Source organism: Anguilla rostrata, chromosome 4 (genome assembly GCF_018555375.3).
Source record: "Anguilla rostrata isolate EN2019 chromosome 4, ASM1855537v3, whole genome shotgun sequence".
Taxonomy (NCBI): Eukaryota; Metazoa; Chordata; class Actinopteri; order Anguilliformes; family Anguillidae; genus Anguilla; species Anguilla rostrata.
This window is the reverse complement of record NC_057936.1, coordinates 63,056,578-63,070,850: the sequence shown is the minus strand read 5'-3', so window position 1 is coordinate 63,070,850 and position 14,273 is coordinate 63,056,578. Positions and strand designations below refer to the sequence as shown.

At 46.1% G+C, this 14,273-nt stretch overlaps 2 protein-coding genes across 7 annotated transcripts; one reads left to right on the top strand and one right to left on the bottom strand.

Annotated features, from left to right (window-relative positions):
- The first annotated feature begins 126 nt into the window (after positions 1 to 126).
- Positions 127 to 3,457, top strand: emc9 (ER membrane protein complex subunit 9). 4 transcript variants are annotated; one of them, XM_064333787.1, is made up of 6 exons: positions 127 to 316; positions 1,161 to 1,357; positions 1,511 to 1,587; positions 2,269 to 2,338; positions 2,854 to 2,948; positions 3,214 to 3,457. In XM_064333787.1, exons 2-6 carry the CDS (start codon positions 1,163 to 1,165, stop codon positions 3,392 to 3,394), a joined length of 618 nt encoding a protein of 205 aa, XP_064189857.1. In that variant the 5' UTR covers positions 127 to 316; positions 1,161 to 1,162; the 3' UTR covers positions 3,395 to 3,457. The 4 variants fall into 4 exon arrangements, with proteins under 4 accessions (XP_064189857.1, XP_064189858.1, XP_064189859.1 ...); XM_064333788.1 differs by lacking the exon at positions 127 to 316 and adding an exon at positions 427 to 564; XM_064333789.1 differs by lacking the exon at positions 127 to 316 and adding an exon at positions 652 to 787.
- A 601-nt stretch (positions 3,458 to 4,058) lies between these two features.
- irf9 (interferon regulatory factor 9) lies at positions 4,059 to 14,131 on the bottom strand. Of its 3 annotated transcripts, none has more exons than XM_064333775.1 (10): positions 13,992 to 14,131; positions 12,426 to 12,514; positions 11,946 to 12,068; positions 11,299 to 11,479; positions 8,531 to 8,667; positions 7,786 to 7,870; positions 7,605 to 7,667; positions 6,779 to 7,183; positions 6,224 to 6,336; positions 4,059 to 5,811 (listed from the first exon to the last, which is right to left on the bottom strand). In XM_064333775.1, the coding sequence occupies exons 2-10, from the start codon at positions 12,483 to 12,485 to the stop codon at positions 5,674 to 5,676; spliced, it is 1,305 nt and encodes a 434-aa protein (XP_064189845.1). In that variant the 5' UTR covers positions 12,486 to 12,514; positions 13,992 to 14,131; the 3' UTR covers positions 4,059 to 5,673. The 3 variants fall into 3 exon arrangements, with proteins under 3 accessions (XP_064189845.1, XP_064189846.1, XP_064189847.1); XM_064333776.1 differs by having other exon boundaries at positions 8,531 to 8,664; XM_064333777.1 differs by lacking the exon at positions 7,605 to 7,667.
- Positions 14,132 to 14,273: the final 142 nt, after the last annotated feature.

The window sequence follows — 14,273 nt, the reverse complement described above, 5'->3', positions numbered from 1 at the left end:
GGAAGTACAACGAAGGTGCTCCACCATCACTACTTAATGTCATAAACATCCACCAATTGCGTTAGGATATTCACACACTCGGGAATCCAAGCCAATCACAGTACACCACCATTGTGGAAAAGGGAACGCTGAATTCACAGCTTTAGCTACCGCTTAGCTTACATGTAGTCATTCCGCATTTATTTATATTCGCAATTTTACGATTACGCTTAATATTTTGCGCAATTTTTTATTAAAAAACTACTGCTTTAGGACTGTTTTAATATTGCTCATTTTGCACCTACGGTGTTCGCTAGCCACTACTGCGCATTGAACGGTAAGCAGTGTGCATTATCTAACGTTAGTCTACTAGCTAACTGGAAATTATAGCTCATTAGTGCTTTTGACATTGCCAGGCAGATAGTTTTTTTTCTACACAGTTGTTACAGTTAGTAACGATAAGTGTGTTGGCCAGATACAATTCCGGGTGTCAGCAACTGCTTAGGGTTGCTGGCTAGTTCATAACGAATGAAAAAGCGGTCTTTACTCGATACTAAAAGTCGATAGTGTTGTCTATAGTGTTAGGTAACGATACAGCATTCCAATTTATTGTAGTTGCTCGTTAGTTAGGTAACGCATTCTAACACTAAACTAAACTAGTGCAGCATTAGACAGGTGCTATCGTTGGTTCGCTAATGATTTCGTTAATGTAGCCTGGCTACTGGCTACACGGGATAGAAATCACACAGCCAGAACTTTAACTAGCGTTAGTTGTTGTCCATCTAGCTGCTTTCCGACGTATGAAAAGGTTTTCTCCATTTACGCAGAAATGTTTTACTCTTGAACTCACCATTTCATTTTACGAAGCATAAAAATATCGGCTAATTTAGTTAGCTCACGTGGCTTGCTGCCGGTATTTCCGTGCCATTTGTAGTGCAACGCGCATTGCTAGCTAGCCATCATCCGTTAACCATGGGACATCCAGTTAACATCACAGGGAAGCTACTAGCTTACGGTTATCTCAATATTTTTTTCTAACCGTGTCTAAAAAATCTATTGCAGTGGGACATTTGTGTCCAGCCAGCTTATTGTGTTGTGTCTTATTTTATTACAGTTCTAATTCAGTCTGTGTCCATGTTGTATGATTGCTACATTCGAGCCTCTTTTTTTGTCGCACACAGTGATGGGGGAGGTTGAACTGTCCTGCCTGGCATATGTCAAGATGTACCTGCACGCCTGTTTGTTTCCACGCTGCAGTGTGAACGGCGTCCTTTTGTCCTCCACCCCAGCTGGGGGCGCTGTGTGCGTGACGGACTGTGTGCCTCTGCTCCACTCGCACCTGTCTCTGGCCCCCGTCACACAGCTTGCCCTCACACAGGTACGCAGTCCGTTGTCTTTCTCATCCAACACCGGCATCCTTCGTCGTCATCAGATACGCCTGCAGGCTCACTGACCCTGTCGGTTAACCCTTCTCCTGCGTTGCCGTGCTTTTGGGGTTTTAAGTGCGGTGGTGACGTCTGCTGTGTTTCAGGTAGACGTATGGTGCGCGCAGACGCAGCAGAGGATTGTGGGATACTATCAAGCCAACGCCAGTGTGTCGGACAGCAGGTGATTTCCTCTGCCGTCCCCTTTTTTTTTCTGTACCCCTGCATGTGTATTTTATTTAAAAATGTGTCCCACTGTACTTTTTTCCTCCCCTCTGTAAAATGGCCGATGAATCTTGCACTGCTTCCACTGCATGGTAACCTCCGCTGTTGATTGAGAGGGCAGGTTGGCTGGCACGTTCTCTCCTCCGGTGCGTGGGATGCCCGCTGCACGTTCGGTGTGGTCCGGTCTCTACAGCAGGCCATGGGACCCATCCCAGGAGCCTCCCAGCATCCCCTAGCATGTCTTTTGCTCTATTTGTGTCCTTCCTGCACTCGTCTGTCTGTACGCCTTTTAACTATTGATCTGGGGGGCGGGGGTGGTATTTCACAAAGTGGGATAGCCGAGTTAGCTGGATAACTGTGCTGAGTAAAACCCGACGCAGCTCTTTTTACTTCGGTCCTTGTTCCAGATTTGGGAGGGTTTCCGGGTTTTACTCTGTGCAGTTATCCAGCTAACTCGGTAATCCTGCTCCGTGAAATACACCCCCTGCGCGTGGTTATTAGCCTATACCAACATAAACACACTTTTATTTACTGTTTTATTCATCTCTCCCTCTCTATCTTTGCCTCCATCTTTCTCTCTCTCTCTCTCGCCTCTCCCCCTCTCTCTCCCCTCTCCCCCTCCCCCCCTTGCCCCCCACAGCCCCACGCCGTGCGCGCTGAAGATAGCGGATAAAATCGCGGAGCAGTGCAGTAACGCAGTGATGCTGATGGTGAGATGAGTGGGAACGGGAGGCTCTGTGGGGCTCCGTGTTCAGAGTGGCTGCATCCTCCTGCACCGCTACGGGAGAGAAACCTCTGAGGAGCTCTGTGTGTGTGTGCATGTGGGAGTATGTGTGTGTGTCCTTTTGTGTGTGTGTGTGTGTGTTCGTTTGTGAGTGCGCGCGCACGCTTGCATGCATGTGTGTGTGCATTTCTGTGTTCGTTTGTGTGCGTGCGTGAGTGTGTGTGTCTGTTTGTGTGTGTGTGTGTGTGTGTGTGCGTTCGTTTGTATGTGTGTGTGTGCGTGCAGGTCTGTGTGTGTGTGTGTGCGCGTTCGTTTGTGTGTGTGTGTGTGTGTGTGTGTGCATGCGTTCGTTTGTGTGTATGTGTGCATGCATGTCTGTGTGTGTGTGTGTGTATGTATGTCTGTGTGCATGTGTGTCTGTGCGTGAGTTTGGGTGTGTATCGCGGAGTTTGTTTTTCTGTTGGTTATGCACATACTATTCTGGTGTGCTTTTTTCCCCAGATCGATGGTGCAAAGATGTCGGCGGGGTACAGAGTTCCCCCGATTGTCATGTACGAGCGCAAAGATTCGCGGTGGACGCTCAAAGACAAACACACGTGAGCGCCTTTGCTGTGACGTCTGTGGTGGAGGCAGGGCCTCCATCTTTCTCCACACACAGTCGTTCCCTCTTTCCCCTCTCTCCACACCAGCATCACTGACCCTTGGGGTTTTGGCCATTTCTGTGTCCGTTTTTTGAGCCAGAATATCAATGTATCTTTTTTTCCCCCCTCTTACTGCTTTCATTTTCCATTGTATTCTGTACTGACCAGTCCCCTTCTGGTGCAATACAGCATGCCTTCAGTACACATCTCTCCCTTTCAGGATAATGCTGCATCAGTGGGAGGAGACTCGTGCAATAGCCAATCAGCTGCTGGACTCTGGAGACCACACCTTACTAGTGGATTTTGATAGTCATCTGGATGACATCACAAAGGACTGGACCAATCAGAAACTGAATGCCAAGATCGCAGAGCTTGCCTCACCAGCCAATGGCAATGTCTAAATGTAACATGTTAATTAGCCTATAAATTGAGTGACAAATAAACACTAAGCTATTTAATATGAATTTTTTTTAAGGTTTTAATTTAGTGATTTCATTTCTCATTTAAAGTTTTATTATTGTTTCCACAAATCCACCAAAATTCACATTACAGTAGAACATTCAGTATAAGGATAGTACCAGTATAGCCTACCACTCCATTCCTTACCAAAATTGATAACATAAAACACACACACATACTAATATGAAAAATAAAAAAGCTAAATTAAAGAAACAAGTGTCTTGTACAATACCATATATTCTGAATTCCAGGATTCAGAATATAGAGTATCAAACGGATATCAGAGTCCAAGCTACTCTTGGCCTGTGTAGAACTCAAACTTTTGCTTCCTTTATAATGGATATTGATGTAATAAAGTCTGTTAATTCTGAAGGGAGACAGGATCTGAAGTTCTCTTTTAGACAAAGAAATTAGTTCTCATTGCCCCCTAAGAACAGCACTTGTTCTTCCACAACGTTACAGTTAGAGAAGTGTCTTCAACCCAATTCGGAAGAATGCATTTATGAGCAAGAAGCAGAAGTATTGAATCATTTCTAAAGAAGCCATTTGTATGAAGTAAAGTTCACACGCACTGTATAACCTTCTACATCTTGAACATCCACCCGCTGGTTTTCAAATTCCAAAGTTTATTGGGGAAGTACAGTCTTTTACATGGAAGCAAACTAAATGTAAGGATTTTTTTGGGATTAATAACATATTTACACATGAAATTCTTAATGCCGTAATCTTTTTGATTCATGCCGGAAGTTGAGTCCTTGATAGTAGACCCTATTGGGCATTGCAACTAATCCAGGAGTAGGCCAGCCCCATTGGAGGCCAGTTTTTGCTGTTCATTATTTATTTAGCATCTCTGACATTGACGTGTACCTTTCTCGGTATTTAGTAGACACTCTTGCCGAGAGTGACTTACACAGATTGAACTTACTTCCTTACATACAGTCAGTTTATACAGGTGGTCTGCAACAACAGCGACCCAGCTGGGAATCAACCCTTGGCTACCTCCTTTGAGTTATGAGCCCAGTTCTCTTAACCTCCGTACCACACCACTGCCCCCGGGCAGTATTAATTAGTCCAGTTATTTCAGTGGTCTGGGACTACTGTGGCAGAAGTGAACCAGTGTTGGTGTATCAAAGCTAAATCCAGCCAGGGTAGACGACAGAACAGAAGCTGGCCAAAAATACAGGAATGTGGCCCTCTATGAGAGGTGTTTCCAGGCCTAAACTTCAAACTGTTCTCCGTTACAAATCAGATCACATAGCAATCCTATCCTGTCGTTTCAAGTAAGGAATCATTTAAAAAATTGCCTTCACCTTCCTCAGTTAGTTTTTAGGCTAGTATTTCTACGTGTCTATCTACAGTATGCCTGTATGTACATACGTATATATGTGCTAAATTGGCTACATGTGCTATGTTCAGTAAAGACGGCAGTACAGATACAAACAATGTTTGAAGAAGGATGTGTGATGAACATTGGCATCAGTATGAAAGGATTTCAGGCGGTGAGCAGTTTTTAAAAAAATCTCTGCCGATGTGTGAATTGAATTTTTAACATCCTGCGCTGGGTGTCTGGCTTACATATTCCTGCCCCTGCTCCGAAACATGGAGCACAAGGTGCTTACAATAAGGTGGGGCCTCCTCCTGTCACCCTCCATCTTTTGAAAGACACAGGATGTTCTTGTGGAGAGGCGTAATGCACTAGTTTTGCTGGCTCTTTCACACCACTGATTTTTTTAAATGTTTTTTTTTTTTTTTTTTTTTTTTTGTCACAGAGAGGTGTGCCTCTTTAAAAGGAGGTCCCAGTGGTTAAATCATACACAGTCACTATATTCATCAGTAATCATGTCCCGCTGAGATCAGCATTGGTCTTTGGGCATTAAAAGGCGCCAGGGTCCTGCTGTCTTCTCAGTGCAGAGCCGTAACATCTCAGTGGTGTGGGTCTCCAAGACGGGACCAGGGAATTGAGGCCTTTCCTACACAGTGGTAAAGTGCAGAGTGTCTGTCGTGTAGTGCTGCTCGAACCGTCGGATCTGCTCCCTTGCTCACAGAAGCTGCACCGACCAGGAAAAGAGTCAAGAGCAGAGCCGATGCGGACGCCATCTTGGATACAACTATGACTAGATGCTAAGTGCTTGTGAAGTTATTTAGATGCCACTGTCCATCAGAGAGTTCTATAAGGAAAGGGGGGGGGGTGGGAGGTGTGTCCTCCACTGCCCATGATTGGCTAGTTAGAGGAGATTCCAACAAGGTTGAGGGTGACTTCACTGAGTGGTGATTGGCTGGCCAATGTCTGCAGGAAGGCCACAGATTCCCGGAAAGACTGTGCTTCCTGGACCTGCTGGGTCGCCCAGGGCAGGGAGATCTGATTGGTGGGAGAGAAGGGGTGATTGACAGAGGTAAGGATGCAGAGAAGACAACAGCAAAACAATTTTTGTCTTTCATAAGTGAACAACAGTTCAGATGGCTGAACAAATGTAAACTCGGCCTGTGGGAATGGAACAAGGATTCAACACAAGACCTTGCTCGAGATCTGCTCAGTAATGCTTGATGCTGAATCATTAAAACAGCTGTTCTTGTTAAGTAAAATTAAGTCATTCAGCCGATATTGATTCACAAATATTCCTAAAAAAATCAAGGATACAGTTTTGAAATCCTATCTCATTTTGAAACTGATCCAAATAATCACATATTTTTTAAAGCGGTTTAACGGTTGTAATTTAAATTGAGAGGGAAAGCCAGCTGAATCATGCAAGAGAAATGATGTCCAGCCTTACGTGCACTGTGATGAGTTTGCTGGAGGTGTCTTCTGTGTCAAGCTCCTCTCCAAAACACAGAGTGACCCCACATTCAGGTGGGGTACCCCCACTGCTCCGAAATATGTCCAGCTCTGAAAAGCACACACACACACTCACTGTCACACACACACACACACACACAGTGTGCTGCTCTACACCTTCCATACCTACACAGTTTTCTACACTCTTAAGACACTAGTATATATATTACAGTAATTTGTTAAAGTTCAGAGCTCAGGCAATACCTGTATATTTCTAATGTGCTTGGGCGGGAGTTCTGTGTCTCCCAGGACACAGGCAGGACTACATGCTAATGCTATACACCATACACCCTGCCTTAACACCATATCGTGCATAAAATTCAACCTGTATATCAGGTACGAACAATATGTGGCCAACCGCTCTTCATCAAGGGGGAGCTAGGTCAGGATAATGGTAGCGATTCCAGCGCCAGACAGTGAAACTATTACTAGTAAGCAGGACCACTGTAAAGAGGGTTGACTGGCAGCCAACAGCATGAACTTTGAGCCTCACCCTGCTCGAAGGTTTGCTTGTTGAACAGGAAGACGGGGTGCGCGGTGCGATCCAGCTTGTGGGGGCCGCTCTCTCCGGCGTGGGGGCCCCTCCAGAACACCCGTCCCTGGCAGAAGCGCTGGGCGAGGACCCCCAGAGTGTTGGAGGTGAGCAGCACCCCTTTCTCCATGTAGTTCAGCAGGGTGGAGCAGGCCTGGAGCTGGACCCCCGAGATGGAGCACTCCGGCAGCAGGGACCCGGGTTCGGGGAGGGACACCCGCTCCACCGCCCCCACCGACAGGGCCGAGGGGGGCGGGGGGCTCACAGAGGAGGGGTAGTAGGCGATCCTGATGTCCCGCTGGTAGATCTCCCTCCTCAGCACCTCCTGGCCCAAGTACTTCACCGACACAATCAGTGCGGGGAGGGCTGGGGGGGGGGGTCAACACATGGGGGGAGGGTTACAAACAGGACGCTGGAGACAGTGCTACGCAGGCAAAGCAGCAACTGCAACAGACAGAGAGCCTCGACGAAGAGAATCGTTATCTGAGAGACGCACTTACAAATAGAAGCAATGTAATGGGCTCGCTAACTTATGATCTAGTAAACTAACAGAAGGCTGCTTAGCGCAAGGCTGCCGAACCCTGTTCCCGCTGATCTAACGTCCTGTAGGTTTTCGCTACGCTAACGAAGCACACCTCATTCAACCGCTAGAGGTCCAGCAGGGCTGCCAATTAGTAGAATCAGGTGTGCCTAACCAGGGTTGAAATGAAAACCTACAGGATGGTAGATCTCCAGGAACCGGGCCGGGCAGCCCTGGCTCAGTGCTCATGAATCACAGGGTCATTACCTCCGGCAGCAGGGAGGGTCTCGATCATGAAGTTCAACTGGATCTCATTGACCTCCATGACCGCTAGAGGGAAGAGAAACGCATATGAAGAGCATGCTGTGTCTCGGGGGGGGCGCTGCGATTGGCTGGAGGCGACAGCGAGCGCGAAGGGGAAGGGCGGCGGCGCGGGCGTGAAACTCACAGCTGTCGTTCTTCTGGAGGAGCGCGGCGGTGGCGTCCTCGGGCACGGCGGCGATTTCTCGCTCCGCCTCGATCTGCTGGGGAGCCTGAACCAAAAAAGCGAAACGAAAACAAAAAAAAACAAAAAGCGTTAACGCCCAGTCTATGCGCACAGAGCGATGCGCTGCCTCCTACTGGTGGAAAACCGCGGTTGGCGTTCTCACAGAGCGCCCTGTGGCGAGGAACACAGGCTGGCGGTAAAGCGGGCGCGGTGTACCTCCGCATGCACACGAAAGGCATTCCAAAGAATTTTTTTTTTTACATTACATTGTATTACATTTATTTAGCAGACGCTTTTATCCAAAGAGACGTACAGTATGTGCATACCAGAAGGTCATAGGGACAACCACAAAACAGAGGTCCGATAAGGTACAATACTCATTTTGTAACGGTTACTCATAGCCAGGAACACATGAAGTCCAGTTCTCACAGTAAACATTACTCTTTGACCTAACCTATGCTACGTCAAACTAGGAGGCACGATAAGCTACAACATCAAGATAGAGATACAAGGTACAATAAGCGCTGGATGGAGGTACATGTAACATGAAAGTGGCACAAAAGACGGGGATTTAAGTGATAAAAATGATCCCAGACTGGGAGTGCCCCACAGAGTGGCGATAGTCAGTTAGCCCAGGTATAGCCTGAAGAGATGAGATCGGGGGTTGGTACAGTTCTGCGTTCCTCACACACGATTGGAAACTCACCATGCTGATTGGCTGCAGAGAGACAACCTCCTCTTTGATCTTTTTGGTCAGGTTCTCTTCCTCGCTGTCGGAGTCACTCCTCCTCTTCCTCCTTCCCGCCCGTACGCCTTCCTTTGTTCCAGCGGCTGCCAGACCTTCTGGGAGAAAATTCCTATTAGTGCGTTTTTTCTTTTTTTTTTTTTATAACCACTAATGATCGCCGAGCCTTGCTCCTCTTTCTAAAGGAGAAAACAGGAAATTGTTGTTTTTGCCAAATCCGAAAATACCAGGAGAAACGGGGGGCCTGATGAGCGTTCAAGGTCTGGTCGTCTTCACCGCCAGACCTGAAGGCTGTTGCCCATCAAAGCTTTTCTGCAATACGGGCAATAAGCACATGACGTGCACACACAATCACCCGACTGGATCCCTTCCGCCAACACAAACTTGCCCCTGTAATTACACCAAATGTGTGCGCTTGTATCTGTTTGCATGTCTCTTTGTATCTCGAGCAGGTAGGTGTGTTTGCATTCGTGCCTGTGTCTGTGCAGTTTTTGTGTACTGGCTGCTTTCCAGCAACCGCACTCCAGAGCTCTTTAAAAAAGAGTTCCTTGCCAGCCCTTACGAAAAAATCATGTGAAAATTCACATGTGAACACCCAACATGTGAGGAGTACACATGTGAGCTGTAAAAAAATAATCCCTCTTATGAGATAAGTGCAGAAAAAGGTAACCTGTGCTATTTATTTCAAGTCACAGGTTTTGTTTTCACACGTGAAAATGGCAGTTCACATCAGCGGTCAGGAACTGCATGTACACAGGAAGAGTTAATTTAACGCCGAACATTTTACTGTGTGTTTACGGTGCATGTACATGTTTATGGTGTTCACACGAGAAAACGCTGTCGACTGAGTTTCTCCTTTTTTCCCAGCTCACACCAAGCACACTGGCTCAGTCTGACTGAAACGGAATCTCCCTTATCTGTTACTTCCTCCTAGGAGTCCCCCCCCCCTCACTTCCTGGTGTGTTTGGCAAATTCCGGGGTGGGGAAGTGTCAATTAGGGAAGAGGCTGCCTGGCTGAGTCCCCCCCCCCCCGTCGTATTTATCAAACTGAAAGCATGCTGATCTTCCTGACACCCCAGCGTCTTCCCTAATATGTAAATATTAAAACTATAGCAACGTCCCTACAGGCTGCATTGACCGTAATAGCTGACTGCACACCTGTGTGTGTGTGTGTGTGTGTGTGTGTGTGTGTGTGTGTCTGTATTCTTAAACATTTTTCTCAGTCCCTCTATATATTTGTATGGTCTTACCCTGACACACTAAGCAACAATAAATACTGTATTCCTAAACACTTTTAAATATCTTTTATAGTCTTACCATGACACGTTAAACAACAATACATAACGATTCTTAAACAATTTCTCTCTCTCTCTTTCCCTTAGTTTGACACATCAGACGATATTCTTAAGCCCTTTTTATTATTTTTAATTTTTATCGTTCGGTCGGTTGCAGTCGGGACGAAACGACGAGAAAAGTGCGGCACTCATTCGGGGGGCGAACCGAAAAACCGAAGGACGGTCCTGAATAAATTCGCAACAGAAGCGCGAAAAAGCGCGACAGACACTGGGCCGGTCAGCGTCTGGGGGGCGTGTGGGGCCCCCCAGGTATGCCGTAGGGGAGGAGAGGAGGAACCGTGCGAATATCACCGGCTGGAGTCTTCACACTCCCACGGGCCTTCAGCAAAAGCCAAAATGGGAGCATGCGCCTTGACTGTCCAGCCTAACGAGCTGGGTGTCCTTGGGACTGCCATGCACACGGCCTCTCTTGAGGTCCGCCGTGAATACTGCTTTTGTTTTTTGTTTTTTTTGGTACGGCGTTGACTACGTCAGCAGGTGTACTCTATCTGGAGAAATAAAGCCGTGCACAATGGATCAAGTGTCCCCCTTGGGGTCTAGGACCCCCTTGAAAATGAGATGCTACATCTCAAGGGGCTATCCTTTTCGAACTAGAAGTGTTCAGTGTTTTTTCGAACTGGATTGCCTCTTTATTACAAATGAGGATTTTCTTTTTCCCTTCTCAACTCAACAAGTCCAAGAATGCAGTCAGCAATGTTCAGAGAGACCACACCTTGTGTTCCATGCACTTTGACCATATTAAGAGTTAGATAACTGTGAAATGGGGGGGGGTCAGGGTGGCGCAGGAATGCAAGTTCAAATCCACTATTACCTGCTTTGCGGGGGGGGGGGGGCATAGGAATACAAGTTCAAATATGCTATTGCCTGCTTTACCAGCCTCTGCCCAGCTCTGCAAACAGAGAAATCATAAATCGCTGAGGTGAAATGCTTCAGCACGCAGAAGGCGGACTGACGAGGTGCTCTTGCTGTATCCCAGACCGAAAAGTACCGCGTCTGCATTGCTTTGCGAAAATAATCACCTGCATAAAAGATTACTGCGTGAACCATAAGCTACAGATAAGGGCATCTATTAAGCAGTGAGTGAGTGAACAACAAGTGTGTGTTCGTGCTGACATTATCTTTCTGGATAGTTTTTTTTCCATTGTGTTTTTTCATAGACCTCTTGCCCACTTAAACTTAAAAGGGCAGGTTTCACACACACGCACACACACACACACACATTAAGTTTAGTCCTGGACCAAACTGAGTTCTGTATGGAGAGGAGTCTCCACTCAAAACTGAATTTAGTCCAGGACTAGGCTTAATCCGAGTCTCTGAACCTGGCCCACAAAGGCTGAGATGGTACCTCCGGATTAGGCTCATCGTCGGTCTTACCCTGCTCTGCCACAGGAACCAGCCGGTACACCTTGTAGGGCTCGGAGATGTCCAGCTGTGACCTTTCGTTGACCTCGCTGAACTCCGGGCTCTTGTTGAGGGCACACCGCAGGCGGGTTTTCCAGGACGCGGGGTCAGAGCGCGTGTCCGCGGACAACTTGCCCTTAAACTCTGCCCATGCCTGTTTTTGGATTGGGGAAAAGGAGTCAGGCGTTTGAGCATATGTACAGGCCCAATCAGCACAATCAATAGCTGGCTACTTTTTCGACTTATCTGGAGAAAATCTGTCACTGAGTCCAAGTTGGCCTTGGAACACCCCAAGAGTCTGAGCCTCTAGTAAATGTTCCATGCAGTCACATCTCAGGATTAACAAAATTCGTCCTGATATAAGTGAGATTTTCATTTATGCTTGCTTTCACTGGATATATTTCAGCCGGAAATATCATCCTCTAGTAGTTCTCAATATTAACCCCTTTTAAAAAGGAGAAAGCCTCAGCCAGAACATGCAGTCCTGTGGACATTACAGTGAAATGGAACACTAATCGGACTAATTGAATTGAACGGTCCCGCTGAAGACCGTAAGATTGAAACGGAGATGAAGCTCACAGTGAAAGCGCAGAACGTTTAGTCAAATGGTGGAAAAAGACCTTAAAAATGGCAGCATCTTCATCGCTCCGGAAGTCCTGCTTCCCGGCATGTTTCCAAGGGATGCGAAACATCGTCTTAGCAACATCATCCCACACCAAGCCCGGGTACTGGCCACTGTTTACCTGCGAGGTGGGAAACGGAAACAGTCAGAAGCACAACCGGGTTCTCAAAAATGACTCCATTGCCATACGCGTTACACAAGCCACATACAGCAATGAGACAATAAAATGGGTTATTCCACAAAAAGAGGAAGAGGAAGGGAGGGAGGGAGGGAGGAGAGAGAGAGAGAGATTTGGTCGGCGTGTGAACTCACATAAGACACACAACACACACACACACACACACACACACACAGTAGTATGTTGAGAGAGTCATTACCATATGATGGCAGCCATTGTGATATGCTGTTCATTTGAACTGCAGTAAAGCCCCAATGAGATAAGAAAGAGGAAGATCAGCCTTCTTCATGATGCACTCACCTGATCTACCATCCAGTTGCGCAGCCGACGTGTAGATCGAATCCTCCCGGATGTTGCCATGGCTCCACAACTTTTCTCTACAACTAAAACTAAACAAAAAAAAAAAACAAAACAAAAAACAAATAAGATAAAGGTCACAGAAATCCTACATGTAGATTTTTATTTTGCTAATATTCTTATAGAGTACACACAGAAAATTTTAAAAAAAAATCTGAAATTAGGTACACTGAGCCACATAAAAAATAATTCCTGTTATGTATCTCATCCATCCATCCATTATCTAGCCTGCTTATTCCTGGTCGGGAAGACGGAAAAGACCGAAAAGGTCCTGGAACACTAGGTGGAGGAGCAGCCGTACCTGCTAACTCTACACCCATGTGTACACCACAGTCATTTAACAGACGCTCATATCCACGACCCCTTGACAATAGCGGCAAAACAATGAAGTACATTCACCGGTACTAATATGAGTAATTGTACCAGACCTGACAAACCATATTCTCAACACACTGTGCAAAGATGGAATAACATTACTAAAGCACTAGCGACATTTAACTATGCTATCCAAGAACAAAACTAGAAATACTAAATTTTAGAGAGAGAGAAAGACAGAGAGAGAAAGAGAGAGAGAGTGAGAGAGAGCGAGAGAGAGGGAGGGGGCGGGCTGAGGTGTGCGGGATATTGACAAAAAAGCCAAGAAACTGTACAAGCTACTGTCATTGCGTACTAATAGAAATTTGCGTTGCCGAATCACAAGTGTTAGGGTTTCCAGTAGGTTACTTGAAAATAGGTATCACACAACGGAACTATTTTTGATTCGCCAGGAACGTATCATAGACAGGCGAATTACATTGACAATAAAACATATCATACAGAACATGACCCCATAGTACGGACTTTTGTCGAAGAAGAGAACAGACTATGTATAACTACGTAAAAACTTGCTCAACGCTGCTAGTAAAATGAAACTGCCAAACGATGGTCATTGAACATACACATCTATTCTTGCACTGTCTGTTGATTAATTTTTGTCCGCATTAGTGTTATATTTATGTGGTTTTGTCAAAACAGTTTCTGTTCACGGCTGTGTTTACAATAAATGTTCAGGCTCGTGTCGGAGACAGGGAGACAGAGATAGAGCGATAGAGGGGAAAAAAGGGGGGGGGGGGGGCGTGCGGGACATAGAAATAGCAAAAAACCTAATAACAAAAAGTAAGCAATTGTCACTGTGTAATAATAGCAATCCTGTTAGCAAAACACAATTTCATTTGCATTTGAAAATAGGCTGAAGGCATGTTCAGAATTGTATCTCTGAACGTAAGATATTTTTACATTTGTCCGCAGCCTGTTATAAGCAAGTAATTTACGTTGACTATTATTAAATGGACGGATCGAACGAAACATGACCCTATAGTGCGAACTTCGTCGATAAAACTAACTGACTATGTTTAACTACGAAAAACTGAACTGACGCTGCCAGTACACTTCAATAAAATAAAATTGCGAGCACATTGTCATTTAACATGCATATATGTTTTTGCATTGCCTGTTGATTAATTTTCTTACCTTTATATTTCGTGTCAGCAACCAAGCTTCAATTGCTCATGGTTTCTCCTCCCAGAGCTATGACTCTATGTCTCGCTCTGCGCGAGTGAAACCGCTGGACTCCCCCCCCCAAACAGTCGGTCGCTCCTTTTCTCAGAAATCACGTGACCTCACAGAAAACATTTTAGTGCTGACTCACAATTCCAGTTCTGGCCAACAGAGGGCGCCAAGCAAAAGTCATGTGTTACATACATCCACAGCTTCAGTTCCTCATTGAATATAAGGGCATAATAAACGTCCTAT